The 16,829-nt window shown below is 33.6% G+C and overlaps 1 protein-coding gene across 1 annotated transcript in view; it reads right to left on the bottom strand.

Moving 5' to 3' along the window:
- Positions 1 to 2,599, bottom strand: part of LOC135193838 (histone H3.v1-like) — a 30,826-nt gene extending 28,227 nt beyond the window's left edge. The window contains exon 1 of the mRNA XM_064217928.1: positions 2,433 to 2,599. Within this exon, the coding sequence (XP_064073998.1) occupies positions 2,433 to 2,599 (167 nt within the window). The remainder of the gene's footprint in view (positions 1 to 2,432) is intronic.
- Positions 2,600 to 16,829: the final 14,230 nt, after the last annotated feature.

Here is a 16,829-nt window from a genome sequence, read left to right as displayed (position 1 = left end):
ATATCAGCTGTACCAAGACGGCAAAAGAACCAAGATAATAAATATTTGCTAAACTCTTTTTTGCTAAATGATAATAATATTACGCGCCAAACCTTCTTAGTTAATATAAGAGTCTATATAATTATTGGGTTGGCAACTAAGTGATTGCCGATTTTGTGAGTAGGTAGACTTTACACTTTCTTTTGTTTTCTTAAAGTGGTCAAAACATCTAACGTACATTTTTTTGAAAAAATATATTAGATAGTTATGTGCCATATATGGAAATGAAGCTTCGAAAGAAGGGCAGTGCCGAAATTGGTTTGCCAGATTTCGTTCTGGTGATTTTTCATTGAAAAATGTTCAACGATCTGGCCGTCCATTTTTTTTTTTGTTTAACGAGGAGGAAATGCATTTACGCATGCCGCCCGGTCGGGGGACCGGGACGGGTATGTGGGACTCAACCGGGGCCTAATGCCCCGTGCCAGGGCAGATGCCCTGTCCTACCCACTAAAACCATCCTCGGGTTTCCACCATGCCGCCGAGTGGTGAGGCCACGGGATCGCCAAGGGCATGCAACCGCGACCCCACCAGCGGCAGCCGCCGTAAGGCGGCTGAATATCCATGGAAAGCGCGCCTAGTGCGCGCCTTCCCCCTCATCCTCCATGTGGGAATGTGACGAACTCCCCCGAGTCCGCCACTGGAGGCTGGGCGTCAACGAAGCTGACGCCCTGCGGCGGATAAGATGGTAGGCTCCGCCGCTGACCGCCGGTGTAAAACACCTGGGAGGCTCGAGTAGCGAGCCCTCCCACTCCCTCCTAGCCAACGAGGCCACTCACATGGTTCGCCCTGACGCCGATCAGGGACGTACCAGGAGCGGCCCCGCGGCATCCCTCCCGCCAGTCTTAGCCGTGGCCGACGAGCAAGCTCAAGCCGGCCCCGTTGCCCAGGGTACACCACGAGGAGGTGACTGACATGTACCCCACGATCTGGCCGTCCAGTCGAAGTCAATGCAACCCATATCAAGGCCATTATTGATTCAGATCGTCATAGTACAACATGTGATCTTAAAGAAAAGCTCAATGTATCGCCTTTTTTTTAAAAAAAATGCTTGGTTGTGTCAAGAATCTCGATTTGAATTTTCCTTATTATTTGAATTCGGCAATCACTTAGTTGCCAACCGTATATTATATTAGGTGGTGGCAGATCAGATATTCTACAGCCAAAGAGCAATAATTAGTATTGGTGTATCCTGAATTGATGGATGAGTGAGCCAGTGTTACTACAGGCACATGTAACTTAACATCTTAGCAGTAGGTTTTCGGCGCATTGGCGATGTAAGGAATGGTTAATATTTCTTACGACGTCAATGTGTATTTGACAGTGTGCATGTATATTTTAACATCAGGTGCCCGATTTGCTCGTCCGTCTATCTATATAAAAACAATAAAAATGTGGTGTTAACCCACTAATTTACTTAACATGAAATAAAAGGTTCAACAGTACGATCCACGATTCGATTCAATTGGTCATAGTGTCATACCGACACATTCAAAACTTTTCACGTGACTGATGCCCAAAGAAAAAGTATATATTAATTATATTAATAATGGTAAAAATTTGTATGTTCATTAAAGATCTACATAAGGACCTTACTGAGAAGGAAGGCTGTCTAGCGGAGGATGGTAAGTAACAATGCCCATTCCTTACAACCAAACTAAGTAGTTATGTCATTTGTGTAACGACATAAATCACACATACTTGTCTAAGCGGAACAGTACAATACTATTTTCTATTTAGCGGAAGAATGTAAAAACTACCTATCCAGACGTGCAAAAACCTATTTAGAACATTTCTTTAATAAACCGCTGTCAGTAAAAAAGCCTCTACTCTAACTTAGACTTGATTCTCAATACGTAAATGATACACCCACGATACTAACAGCAATAGTTCAAGTACCAATCAATTAAAAGAATCATTTTTCAGTAAAAATATCAGTCAGCTTGCATGTTCCAAAGATTTATCAGATTTATCAGGACGAAACGAAGTGCCAATCTAAAACTTTTTATTTCTAACGCGAACACTGAATTCGTTCTAGACTGAATTTTCCAGTAGGCCGGGTTCAGGATTTCGGCACTTCTGTAAGTTTTATGTGCTCTGGCTTTTGATAGACTTTTGTTAACAATATTTCAAATACAACATACTCATCAATAAGGCAAGAGATTCATAATAGGTCAACAATACAACTAATATGTTTCTTTGCAGTCTTCTAATAAATTTCACTTTATTATAATCAAATCGAAACTTCATCGTTGCAGTGCATCCGTTTTTCTATTCTACTACACAACGATACATTTATATATATCGTTGTATGTATGTACGTATGTAGCACGAGGCAGGCCAGCGGCTTGCAGCCAGTTAAAAGATGTTACATAACGTACCTCTGCTATCATTACACATCGGCCAATTCCGAAACTTTTACTTTATTTTTACCACTCATCTCATCTTGTACCCCTTCAACAGAGAGGACATCAACACTAACATTTGTCTCTACATCATCATCACTCTCCGCCGACACGGTCTCATCTTCCTCTAAAGCCTGATTACATAATGCCTCAGCCATCTCTGTTAACCCCTCACGCCCATTGGGAACCATACGCAGACTTTCATGGGGATACTTGTACTTTCTTCTAGAACCATTAAGATCTTGTAGTTCATAACGGTAATTTTCTAAGACTCCAATAACTTTAAATGGGCTTCTAAATTTTCTATCTAATTTTGGCTGATTTCATTCGCAACATTTAAGAAAAACAAAATCGCCAACACTAAATGGTTTGATTTGCGCTTTACCCTTATTAAAACGTTCGGTGTCTAATCTCGCTATTCGTTCAATATTATTTGAGGCAGTTTGTCGGATCTGATCTAAATCGGCCCTACATTCAGAACTCTCATTAACGACAGCTATCTTTGAGATGTCTAATGGTTGAGATTTAATCCCAAACATAAGCTCAGTTGGGGAATAACCAGTGACTCTACTTTTTGTAGAATTTAAGATTAACTGAATTTCACCGAGCTCATCTCTCCAAACTCCCCTTATGTGTTCCAAGCACAGGGAAAATCTGGTGTGAGACATCCTGGTAAGCAGTGCGGTTATTTAGCGATATATGAAATAGTTTATTCCTTCCTCTATCAGTGTCTATAGCCAAACTTCGTTCGATTTTTTTAAATAAATAAAAAAAGATAAATATCCATTTAAATTTTTGTACAATAAACTTATTACAAAAAGCATTATAATGCTAGTAGTCATGAAACTGTGAATCAAGACGTTATCTAAGATTTAGTGATTAATGCTTTAAATAACACTTCATTGTTTGGGGCCACGAAAGTAGCAATTATGTCGAGCTTTAAATTGTTTTAGTCTTTTTTAAGGGTTTTATGTTCTTCATTGTTTCATTATTGTAGGATAACTATAATATATTATATTTATTGTAAAAAGTTAGTAATATTATAATATTATAGTAATTATGTATAATTGAATAATAATAATAAATTTAATTAGATCACACGCTGTCTGTTACAGTGTGTGATCTCAGTGTGAACTCCTCTAACCCTATTTTAAATCCAAAAAACTACCCGATATAAACTACAAGATAGAAACCATAGTTTTTTTTTGATTTTTTTATTTATTTTAAGTATACACAAACAACATACAAATGTTTTGCGATATTGGCTTTTATAATCTTTCAAACAACGTTCATAGTATTACCAGAAAAAAAAAATTATGTAAGCTTAAAATAAATATCATTTATACATAAAATTATTAAAAATTCTTAAATTATTTATTCCGGTCATTTCATGGCCATAAAACATGGAACTATTTGATCGATGCCCACAGTGATCTAACACGGCCGGCGCACGCGCAGATACCATCACGTCATATCGAATTAGAAATGCAATTGTCGAGTTAAATTATAAGACTGACAGATAGACACTCGTTCGTATCATTCACTCGGGGGTTTCTAACGCTCTTTTTAACTGTCGAAAAATGTATTCCTTTTTTAAATTTAATTTATTTTATAGTGAAGTCTTGACGTTCTATTTTTAGTTATAAATATTTCATTTTATAAATGGAATTTGATTCGAAATTCTTTATTTTTCTTGTTTAAATTTGGAATTCTTGTAATACGATTAATTAATTTAAACAGATTTTTAATTTAAGATTTAAACTTAAGAAATTTAAATAAGTCAGCTGTTACAAACAATAATGAGTAATTTCAAATACTTATAAAAAGACAATGAGCTTGATTGAGATCAGAGTAGAAAGTAAGAGAAAATAAAACATCCTGATCTCGGTTTATGCTTTTTTGAGGCACGGAAGTATAAATTGTGTAAATTGAAAATATCCTGACAAAAAAATCTTGAGCAGAAGATTGAGTGACCTTGAAATCTGCATGAGAATGCGTAATGATTAGAACGCGTTTATCAAAACCGATTATTGCAGGTTTAAACCAAGGCGAGCACCACTGAATTTTCATGTGCTTAATTTGTGTTTATAATTCATCTCGTGCTCGATGAAGGACAACATTGTCAGGGAACCTGCATGTGTCTAATTTCAACGAAATTCCGCCACATGTGTATCCACCGATCCACATTGGAGCATTGTGGAATATGATCAAAAACCTCCTCAAAGGGAGAGGAACAATTAGCCCAGCAGTGGGAAACTTACAGACTGTTACTGTCTGGGATCTGCAGCCTCATATATTATAGTAATAAATAGCAATGTAGTGGAATACGTGATTAACGGGAATTACCAACCCAAGCAATTCATACAGAGCCAGCACTTTTCGACTCAATTTATTGAAAGCTAAATAGTAGCTATAAATAAATATGAACCGTGTATCTGGTAATTGGAAATACTATTTATTGAAGGAAAAGATTAAATGAATTCTTTTCACGAATGAGTCGTAATGTTGCAACTGTTTGTAGCAGCAACGTGTAAATAAATATAATTCATCTCTACGTGAGTATGTCTTTGAATTCTATCTAAACGTCTATTTACTAAACTGTTTATGTATATAAAATAAATCGTAACTTATAAATATAATTCATCTCTACGTGAGTATGTCTTTGAATTCCATCTAAACGTCTATTTACTAAACTGTTTATGTATATAAAATAAATCGTAACTTATAAATACGTATTGCCTGATTGACTTTTTGGTATTGTATGTGACTTTGTTGCCGCCTTGGGTTCAAATTCTAGATCAGACAAAAGTTGTTGAATTTTCCATTCAAGAAATTCTTAGCAGCATATTTAAAATACAGTAATGGTACACTTTTGTGCCTTGGAAAGTACGTGATTTCGTTCTATTGAACTATGAGTGTCAGAGTTGAACATTATAATATGACACATCTACTTAAATATATTAATTATATAATGAAATATACACATAATGAAAGGAATTATAAATATTTTATAACTATCACTTTGAAAGCAGCGAAATGCTCCACGGCTGGGCTAAGGTTATCTCTTCTTATAAGACTTCTAGGATATTCTATCACTGCTCCAATAAGGGTTGATGTATAAATGTTGTGTTGGTGGCAGTTTCTTCGACACGTGCAAGTTTCCTCGTGATTGTTTCTACTAAAAGAACAAAATGAATTCTAAGCCCAAATTAAGTCCATGAAAATTTCATATTTCACACCATGATCACTTCGCCATCTCGGTTTATATACTCGAGAGAGTAATTAATCCAAAACAAAAATCTAGACTACTTTAGAGTGTTGATACATAAATTATTCGTAAACAATAAATGTTGTAATACTTGTGTTATCCAATAAAACGAGCCAATTTTGTTGACTATGGTGGTGACCATAGTGGTAGTAGACCATACGGTGGTATCTAAAATATCTGGCAATGGCTTGAAGGACATTAGTTATATAATGATTCATACAACTCCTGTTCGCAAAATAATAAGTAATACTCGAATGTATATATTATATGTATATACTCCAGTTTAAGAAAAAAGTAGTTTTCGAAACAAATTTCACATAAATTTCAAAAGACCATTCAAGTAAAATCGACATTTTTAAAATGGCGTCAGCGCGAAGACCGCTCGTATGCCACGGATTTGAAATTGGAAGCCATAAAGGCGCGAACCGACCGGAAGTCGGACGAGGCTTCATCAGATCCGTATCACAGACGCTGCGGATTCATTTCCGCTACACTTGCATTTTGAATTTAGAATCCTATTTGTATGATATGGGTCACATAAGATTTAACTTATGATAGACTTTATTTAAGCAGATTTTTTATAAGTGGTTATAATTATATGTATTAATACATTTTATGATAAAATACAAAATGAAGATGATGAAATAATGGGCAAAGATAAAACTGGTGTCTACCAGTTCTATAACATATCGAAATTCAGTGGTGCTAACTATCGGTTAAGGTGCACACATTCCAACCACTGTGGCTTCCCGGTTCATATTTAACATATTTTAATAAATGTTCTTTGGAGTTTTGTGACAAGTAACAGCCAAAATGCATTTCATATAACAATCAGAGATAAATCAGGAAAAACGTTTTGATGAAATTTTTGTTTTAAACTCGGTCTCATTTTACTAATTTTAAGTGTTGTAGATCTTTGTAGCGCCAACAAACGAAAACAATAAAAATAGAAAGAACTTTAGCCTCATAAATAGTCTACGTGCGAACGTGCAAGTTCAGAATTTGCAGCGATAGATTCGCTGATATGTATCTGTTTCTAGACGCGAAAATCTAACGGCTGTGTTTCAATAAATATTTCTTAATATTAAAAAAATGTTTTAATAAGAATTCCATGTATCTATACTCTTAGAAATACTATGATCGTCTAACAACTGTGTTTTGTGTTGATGTAACTCTATCGACTAACTCATTTTTCAAATCGGAACTTAGCAAGGTATAGTGTTATTGTTTGGTATTAAAATAAATGGTGAGTGAGTATGTACCTACCGTATCTACCTACTTAAAGTACCACAATTAAGCTAAGTTTTTAATTGTTACATTCATATACGATTCTATTATGAACAGGCTGACAGACATATTCAGAAATAATAATGATGTCTAGAATCTACGACTTATCGCGGAGGCTTATATTGACAGATATTTATATTGTAAAAGAATATAATATTTAAAAAAATACTTTAAATTTAACGGTGATGAAAAAAAAAATTAAAGATAAGACAACAAACCTACGGAAAATAAGTGGAGCTACAGATATAACAATAAAAAAATACGTCGTTCCAAACTATGTGTATAAATATTAGGAAAAAAATGCAAATAAAAAGAACAAAATTAAACAATTGTAAATTAAAAATGAAAACAAAAATAAACTCCCTGTCGTAGTCACGTAACTTCATAATTTGGTCAGGTTATAGTTGATATAAAACCTCGACGCTGGTTTTTGTGACAGCCGGATTATATTAACAACATCAGTTTTAGCTATTTTAATTAAACAAATCCAAAAGTAAAGATTAAAAGTATGAACAGTCTCATATGATCAGCCGCTTTCTTGGCGGTAGGGCTTTATGCAAGTACTTGTCGGTAGGTACTTCCCACTCATCAGATATTCTACCACCAAACAGCAATATTATACCTAGTATTTATTATTTATTTAGTACTGCGTTCCGGCTTGAAGGATGTGTGAGTCAGTGTAATTATATGCACAAGGGACATCATATCTTAGTTCCCAAGTTTGGTGGCGCATTGGCGATGTAAGGAATGGTTATTATTTCTTTCAGTGCCAATGTTTCTGGGTGGTGGTGACCACTTACCATCAGGTGGTTCGTTTGCCTATAAAAAAAGCGCGTGAATGTCTTATGCGCATAAGCCTCCCCTGTTGAAGAGAAGATTTGTGCCTAAGCTCTGCTTAACGATACTAAACTAATCAATGTTAGTACCTAATATGAGCAATATATTTGACCATTTAATTCGAATTAAAAATAACCAATGATGATATTGATTACAAATTCGGCCGAGACGATGTATTATTATTATTATTCAATATTTTAAAATAGAATAAAATACTAGAGCGAAATACAGGTTTATGTAACATAACGTCTAAGAGGAGACAGTCATTGTGACTGCAGAGGAAATTTGATACACCGCCTGTCCATCCAGCAAGAGGTTCAGTTAAAACGAAGTATTGGAAATAATAATTGAATTTCATTTCTTTGACTTATTGGCCAGCTTTGTTAGTGAACGTTCGGAAATCATTTTCGTAGGAAATCGAGCATGAATTTTTCACTGAACGTAATTGTTAGTAGCAAGTTTGTTTTGTAAATAATTTTAAGAGTATTACGCCTTATATGTGTGTGTGAATATGTTTCACACGTGATGAGTAGAGCATTCATGAATACGTTGCACAGAAAACTTATTTTATCGGTGCAAATTAAATCAGATCTTTAACCAATTGAAAGTTTTTAAGCCTTGTTTCAATACCTAACCAAAATGAAGAAACTTGCTATAAATTCTGGATTTTCCGTAAAGAGTTTGCCCAGAATTGGTATAAAACCCAGCAGCAAATCTACAAGTTTAAATAGACAACTGAATCATTAAAATGAACTACTTCTATTTATTCACATTAAAAAACCAGTATTTACTCAGAACGAGAGGATAATAATTTTTCCGCAGTGTTTTTAAGTAATCAAATTATTTCAACACATTGTTAACGAGCGATACTTGTAGGGTGACCTTATTTTAAGTAAGGAATAATTCGGATATTTAAAAATATTAATTGTGTGATCATAGGTAGTATTTAAAGCACCTCGAAAATAAGGAGACTCCTAATTTATCTAATAATATATATTTCTTTACGTTTATTCGTGTTTAAGGTTTTTTATGTATTGATGGTGGTGATTGGGTTTAGGGTTTGGGTTCGGCTCTAGAAGAAGTATGAACGTCAGTTTCATTGGGTTTGAAAATTAGTAAGTTTTTATTTGAAGCATGCATACATAATTATGTTCTGTCAATTTTATAAGTCAGACTTTAAATTTAATTAAAATTGTCATGTTTTACTTATTCTACAAGATCCTACAGATACACAATTTATAATTTAGGATCGAATTGATCTTATCAAAAATTATACCAACGCTGTAAGTTATTTGGACACGTTCAAAGGTTGAATTCAGGCACACTAAATATGTTTAAACAGCAATATATAATAATAATAATTATTGGGTGAGTGAGTCAGTGTATGTGGATAGTTTCAGAGTTGGTATTGCGATGAAGGTGTCAACGATGGTTATTATTTGTTGTAGTGCTGATGTACAAATGTGTCAAGCGCGGTGGAGATCACTTACCATGAGGTACAATTTTCCAGTTTGCCAAAATAATTCAAATAAAATAGAGAGAGAGACAGGGAGAGAGAGAAAGGGAGAGAAAGAGGGAGAGATAGAGAGGGAGAGAGAGAGAGAGGGTGAGAGATAGGGAGAGATAGAGAGGGAGAGAGAGATAGAGAGATGTAGCGTTGGATACCCGGTTGGAATAAAGTTGCTTTTACTATATATTATGCATTTAATTCATAATATATATTTATGTTATAATTAACAACGTTTGAGAATAATTAAACGAAAAGAAATAAAATTGTTAATAAAAACCCCATGCGAATTAAAACAATAACAAAATAGAAGTTTAAATAATGTTATATAAAATCGTACATGACTGAAAGAGAGCTGAAGGTCGCTAGGGTCGCCTGACAACACTTTCTCCTTACGTGACGATTTTTACCAGTTCACTCTACTGCAGTCTGTATGCCACGTAAAACGATAAAATGTAAAATAAATTGTAAAACCATAGTCACCCTAGCCATTGGGTACGTTGTGTTTGTAATTTAAAAATAACACATCGTTATGAAGTGGCTTTAACACCAGTAATTCTGTGGTTATTTGTGAAATGTACATTGAATTTTATATTTTTTATTACGATTTTTTTACACATATGTCCATTATTAATTTCGATTAATAATTAAGAGACAAAGCTAGCCGCCTGTTTTTAATCACCTCTGTCGCATCTTACCACGGGATTATAAGACACGATTATGTTGTAGGTAGGCGGACCGTCTAATGGACTGTTAAATGGCACCACCGCCCATAGACATTGGTTGGTTAGAAATATTAACCATCCCTTACTTTGCCAATTCTCCACCAACCTTGGGAACTAAGATGTTATACACCTTGTACCTATAGTAACACTGATTCACTCACCCTTCAAATCGGAACACGACAATACCAAGTATTGCTGCTTGACGGCAGAATATCTGATGAGTGGGTGGTACCTACCCAGACGGGTTCGCACTAAGCCCTATCAATCAATCAAGAATCTATCCTAAAAATATCAATAAAGTAAATAGTCTTTATACTTTGAAGGCAGATGACATAAATTTACGAAAAATAGTTCTCAACCAAAATTGTCAAAATAAGTTTGTTAAGAGAACGATTGAGTGCTGATAAATTAAGATGAACAAGCTACTGTTTAACTCAATTATATTTAAATGAAATCAAAATTGTTTTCCAGATATTTTTCCTCAGATTTAGTGCTTTTCTAGTGTAACTTAGTGTCGTGTTGTGTGTTGGATGAAAGAAAATAATTCGGGATATGAGAATCGTACCTACGAATTTCATCTGCATTAGCATCAGCAGCCTGTAAATTTCCCACTGCTGGGCTAAAGGCCTCCTCTCCCTTTGAGGAGAAGGTTTGGAGCATATTCCACCACGCTGCTTCAATGCGGGTTGGCGGAATACACATGTGGCTGAATTTCGTTGAAATTAGACACATGCGGGTTTCCTCACGATGTTTTCCTTCACCGCCGAGCACGAGATGAATTATAAACACAAATTAAGCACATGAAAATTCAGTAGTGCCTGCCTGGGTTTGAACCCGAAATCATCGGTTAAGATGTACGCGTTCTAACCACTGGGCCATCTCGGCTTTTTTTCATCTGGTTATGCGATCGATATATCTTTTTACGTCTGGAAAATCACTATTTTTTTTTTGTATGTGCAAATTTATTTCACACTATTTTTCATAATTTCCATATCGCGGATACTAAGTATATAAAATATTAATATTATTTTTATTTATTACAGAGCTTTGTTATCAATATTCTTAAGTTTTTTAAATTAGAATTTTATGTATTTAAACAAATTTAAATCGTAAAAATAATATTTAACCGATTAATGGTGTAGGGACAGGATCTACCTGTCTTAGGCATCAGTCTCCACAGATATGATAAAACTTGCTCTTGTAGTCCACGGAGAAAATAATATAAATTTATTCATTCATTCGTTCTTAAGCCATTCATGTTCTTAAAAGAGATCATTAGCAGATATCAATAAAATGTCTCGCAAATAAAAGTATTAGAATGAAAAATTACAATAGTGTTGTACGTAACACAATATCGCGGTTGTCGATAGCATCATTAAAAAAGCGAAACGAGCTATCGACTATACTGGGAATAAACAATATAGCCGACGTGCGTGATTTACGCCGTTCGGATATTGTTGAAATTCACGTCGATAGCGCTTTTGTTTCACCGTCTGCCTCCTTATCGCCATTTAGGGATGTACCGCTTTGCATTGGTCATATTCAGGTATATATTTCAAGGTGAATTGAAGTTATTTGATGATGGTGAAAAATATATTGTTATTCAATTTTTTTAAGGAGGCTGCTAAAGTTATGTCATGAGATATAGTCGATTTTTTAATTTCATTTGTTCATATTCATGTTCATTTTCATTATAAAATTAATTTGTTTTGAAGTTCAAGTCATCCTTTTATTATTGAAAGGAATTAATTGCTTAATTACTTAAGAAAATAAGCTTTTATAGCATATCGTAACTCAATTAAAAATATGTAAATTATTTTCTTAAGACAGTTATCAATATATCTAATGTTAAAATGGTTTTACTGTACTTTTCAATATAAATTCGACATTACAATGAAAATATCCTGTTTTTTGTGTAGCAACCAATGTGTTAAGTGGCCTTTGTTTAAGATATTTGGGCTGTTACTTTTTAAAACTACATTAAACCCAATACAATAAATCTCAAATAAATTTGATGTCCTGTAAAGTAACGTATAATTTTTTTAAATAACATAAATTTACAATAATATCGATATGCCAAATATACTTCAATGTTACATATACATCACTAAGAGAAAATCAAAATGGCGATATTCGTGGTATTGTAAAGGGCGATATTAAACGCATTCTACAATGTCGTAAAGGTATATTTATTAGTTTTAGCTCAATAATCTCTTTTTAATCTGGGAGGTTCCGTATAAAAGGGATACAAGGTGTACTTACACAGGTAATAGGCTATTAATGTCGGATTTTATACAGCCATATTTTATAGCTCATTTTTACAAAGCAATTATTTTGGTTAATAAAAGTTAATATCGTTATTTCAAACGTAATTCGCCGTCAAATTGTCGAACTGTCATCTTGTATGTTGTAACGTATAAAATTATCTAAATACTTTAACAGTTAATAAGGACATTTGGACATTTGGACATAATAAATACATGTATGTTAACGTTATATCGACAGTTGGTAACCAAAAAGTAGTAAGCGTCAAAAAATATTTTTCATGTTTAATTCTACAGCAACTGTTTTCGTTTGTCTTATTTGTAACAAATAGCCTGTTTAAGTATTGTTACGTTGATTATAAGAAATTAAATCTGTTCAATTTTACAACTTTATTTTTGCTCTACTGAAATGTCTTGTAATGTTCTCTTTTTATATTAATTGCTTGTTTATTTTATACTAAACTGCGATCACAACTTCAAGTTTCTAGTGTACATTTCTTATCAGGAATATCATCATCATCATCAAGGTATAAGACCTTCTCCTCAAAGGGAGAGGAGGCCTTAGCCAAGCAGTGGGAAATTTACAGGCTGCTAATGTAATGTAATGTAATATCATCATCATTACATAGTATGAAACAAAGTCGCTACCGCTGTCTGTCTGTCCCTGTGTATGCTTAAATCTTTAAAATTACATAATTGAAGTTGATGCGGTTTTTTTTAATAGATAGATTGATTCATGAGGAAGGTTTATATGTAATGTTACATGCACAATATAGTAGAGAAACACTGATAATTTTAGAGGTTTCCGAAGTGATGTCGTAAATAAACACATTTTTGAGCTTATATTGCAAATGCTGGCTGAACTTAAAAAGGTCATCAAAAAAGATGGTAAATCCCTATGACTTGGGATATCCCACAACAAGCATTTTATATCCTTTACTTTTTACGAGAAATAATGGTTTATTTTCGAAGCGATTTTAAGCAATACAGCAATTAATCTTTATCCAATTAAGTACCTTAAATACATTATGCATTTAATGCCGATCAATATGGCCCTTTGTATCCATGTAATTAAAATTAATATTTCCGAAGATATTACAGACTTAAACGCAGGAAAATTCAGGGTTTGTAATGTCTAATGTCTGAAAAACTGTGAACTTTGTAAGACATTCTGTAGTATATTTAGTACCAGCATTGCACCCGTGCGAAGCCAGGGTTGGTCGCTAGTTCATTATATTTGATTGAATCCATGCTTCCCTTCAATAAGATGATTAATAATCACAATTTAAGCAAAGAAAACTCAAAGTATTTCTAGGTTTGAATTGCCAATTATCAGTTAAGATCCACGTGATTGAGCCACTGATCTGTCTCGTTTCTCCAAGAAGGAATGAGTCAGTGTCAGTATTAATATCTTATATTTAATTGTTGACTGCAAATAAAGATAATTTACATTTCAACTGCAAATATTTATAATCTGTACAATATTCGATATTCCTTAAAGACTGGCAACACACGCTATACCAAAAAAAAAACTCTATTCGCAAGTTAGGAAAAACAAATTGTAATGCATTGATATCATAAATAAGAACTATTTTTCAAAATGTCATCTTTATTTATAACGAGATTGTGGTATAACAAATACCTTAACATCAGATGCTAGGCAATCATCATTTCGCTAACTGGGTATTTTTACAAAATTCCATCCTTAATTTAACTCGCTAAACCTATTTATTACGTAAATGATTCGTTTTTTCCTCTTTGAATTTCCCGCCATCTTAGCTGAAGAGGCGGTAATGACGTAAGACGACGTCGTAAAATGTAGCCGCGGTTCTTCTTAAGGGCTTTATCACACCTGGGTATTTACTATCGTTTCTCGATGGTGAATATTTTTATTATGGATATTATGGATTTAGTGCATTATTATTGTTTAGAAAAACCTCAGTCAATTGGAACGATTGTAATTTATTAATAAAGAAAATTAATAGTTCACTTGCAAGAAAATAAAACATTTGCTAGTTATATAAATGAATAAATATTCGTTTCTGTCGTAATTTAATTGTGTTTGTTGCTTGCTTATATAATCGAATTGTTTATTAAACTGCCAGGGTTAAACTGTTATTGTAACAGTCAGATTTCTGTACATCCGATTCACAGCAAATGATTTTTTTGGATGCTCGTAATGTGATTGTACTCGTTAAATAAAAGGCAATTGTAATTTATATTTAATGTCAAAGGTAACTACAATATTTTTCTGAATAAGTATTAATAATGAATTAACAATTTTTATTTTACTAATAATAAAATGCACGTGCAAACATGCGATCGTAAACTTTTCTCTAGGCCTGTTTAAGACCTAAAATTTTATAGCAAATTGTTTTGATGTTTCTCCTAAGGCTTAGCCAGCGTTAGCTGTCGAAGCTTTCGAAAACAGTTTTTGGATAAAATGCTATTGTTCGGTCATTTTGCACAAAATATTTATAAATTATATACATAAATCTTACTCCTTTAAATTGCTCTTTCTATTGGTGAAAATCGCATCAAAAACGATGAGTGGTCTAGGAGAAGTTGGCTAAAATACAGGCAGAGGCAGTATGGTAGTTTGTTTTATACTTTTAGATATATTTTACACCCTCGATATTATCAAAGAGACACCACATCTTAACCATATGAATTATATATGACTCAATTATAAAGTAAAATTTCATATAACTTATACGCATCAACGAACTAAGTAAACGAATTTATCGTATTTTTAATTACCCCACATTGATCTTGAAACTACAAAATATATAATTTAATTAAACCACACTAACAATTTCGGTATTCAATAAATCTATGAAGCTAAAGTGCATAAATCCTTTATTATTAAAATATTTGATTTATTTAATACTAAAACCGTAGAGTGGTTACTGATAAAATTAATGAGCTGACATGTAAAATTAATATACAAATTTAACACCATATATTTCAGTAACAAATAAATACGTTGACGTAAACAGTTTTGATTAAATTAACAAAATCGACGTATTTAATATTTCTATCGACATTCTATAATTGATCATATGGGATTATTAATTTGGACTCTTAGCAGCAGAAGTATTATTTTTTATGGGATTCGTTGCTGAAGATCGTGCTTGTCTTCAAGTGCCTTTAATGATAAGTCAATTTTTTTTTTGTGATAGGTGACAAACGAGCAGGAGACTCATCTGATGGAAAGTGACTAGGGGGCTTGCAAGTGCGTTGCCGGCCTTTAAGGAAGGAGTGCGCTCTTTTCTTGAAGGTTCCCAAGTCGTATCGGTTCGAAAAAACCGCCGGCGAAAGCTGGTTCCACAGAGTGGTTGTGCGAGGCAGAAAATGTCTTAAAAATCGCGCTGTTTTGGATTTTCTGATATCTAGAACTAATTTCCTTCACACTACACTTTCCTCAGCTTGTCTCAGAACAGTATGATTATAATACTATTACAGTATAAATAATTGTGCAAATATAAGTACTTTGCACTTTTTTACAATGACAAAAAGTAGCATTGGTAAATTTATTGGAGAGTTATGATATCAATTAAAGATTCATTATCATTCGTTTTTTTTGAGATTACTCGCAATTTTCCATTATAAGAAATTACTAATATTCCTATTTAAGTTACTACTTGGTGGTAGGGCTTTGTGCATGCCTGTCTGGGTAGGTACCACCCACTTATCGAATATTTACGATTTGAAGGGTGAGTGAGCTAGTGTAACTACAGGCACAAGGGACATCTTAGTTCCCAAGGTTGGTGGCGCAGTTGCGATATAAGGACTGGTTAATATTTCTTACAGAACCATTTTCTATAGGCGGTGTTGACCACTTACCATCAGTTGGCCCATTTGCTCGTCTGCCAACCTATAGCATGAAAAATGTGTTAGGAGTGGGGGGACGACAATAGCCCAGGGGGTCAGGATCGATCCTGCGACTTTTTACATGGCAAGGGCTTTAAACCATTGCGCTATTGACGCTTCAATAAAATAAGACTGTTTCATTTGTCTAGTGGCGAGATATATACCTATATATAACATATATAAATAAATGAAATACATTTTTTGTACCTATAAAAACTTCTCACCCCATATACATAAAACTTATTTTAACCTGAAGATGCAGCGCGATTGGGGAAAGTTTTTAAATATGTATTATTATTTTGAGTAGTTTCGCTTCGCAGTATCACCCGTTTTGAATTGAGACTGTTACGTGACAATCGTGATTTTTTTGTTATATTTTTAAATATTAGTAAGGGTAAAGAAACAGACATAAAAATTATAATGAACGCATTCAATTTTCATGAATACAACTGAAAACTCTTAAGGATCAGCTTGTTATGAACTATAAACATTTATGTACGGAATTAGTATTATTTGCGAGTATTAAAATTTTTTGCTAGAAACTAAGCAACTTTATAAAAAGATTTCTGTAGCTATTCTATTTGCAATTTCAGTTTTATATACGCTTTAACTGTTAAAATTCTGATT

Source organism: Vanessa tameamea, chromosome 19 (genome assembly GCF_037043105.1).
Source record: "Vanessa tameamea isolate UH-Manoa-2023 chromosome 19, ilVanTame1 primary haplotype, whole genome shotgun sequence".
NCBI lineage: Eukaryota > Metazoa > Arthropoda > Insecta > Lepidoptera > Nymphalidae > Vanessa > Vanessa tameamea.
The sequence above is the reverse complement of the archived record's forward strand: the minus strand, read 5'-3'. Positions and strand labels throughout refer to the sequence as shown.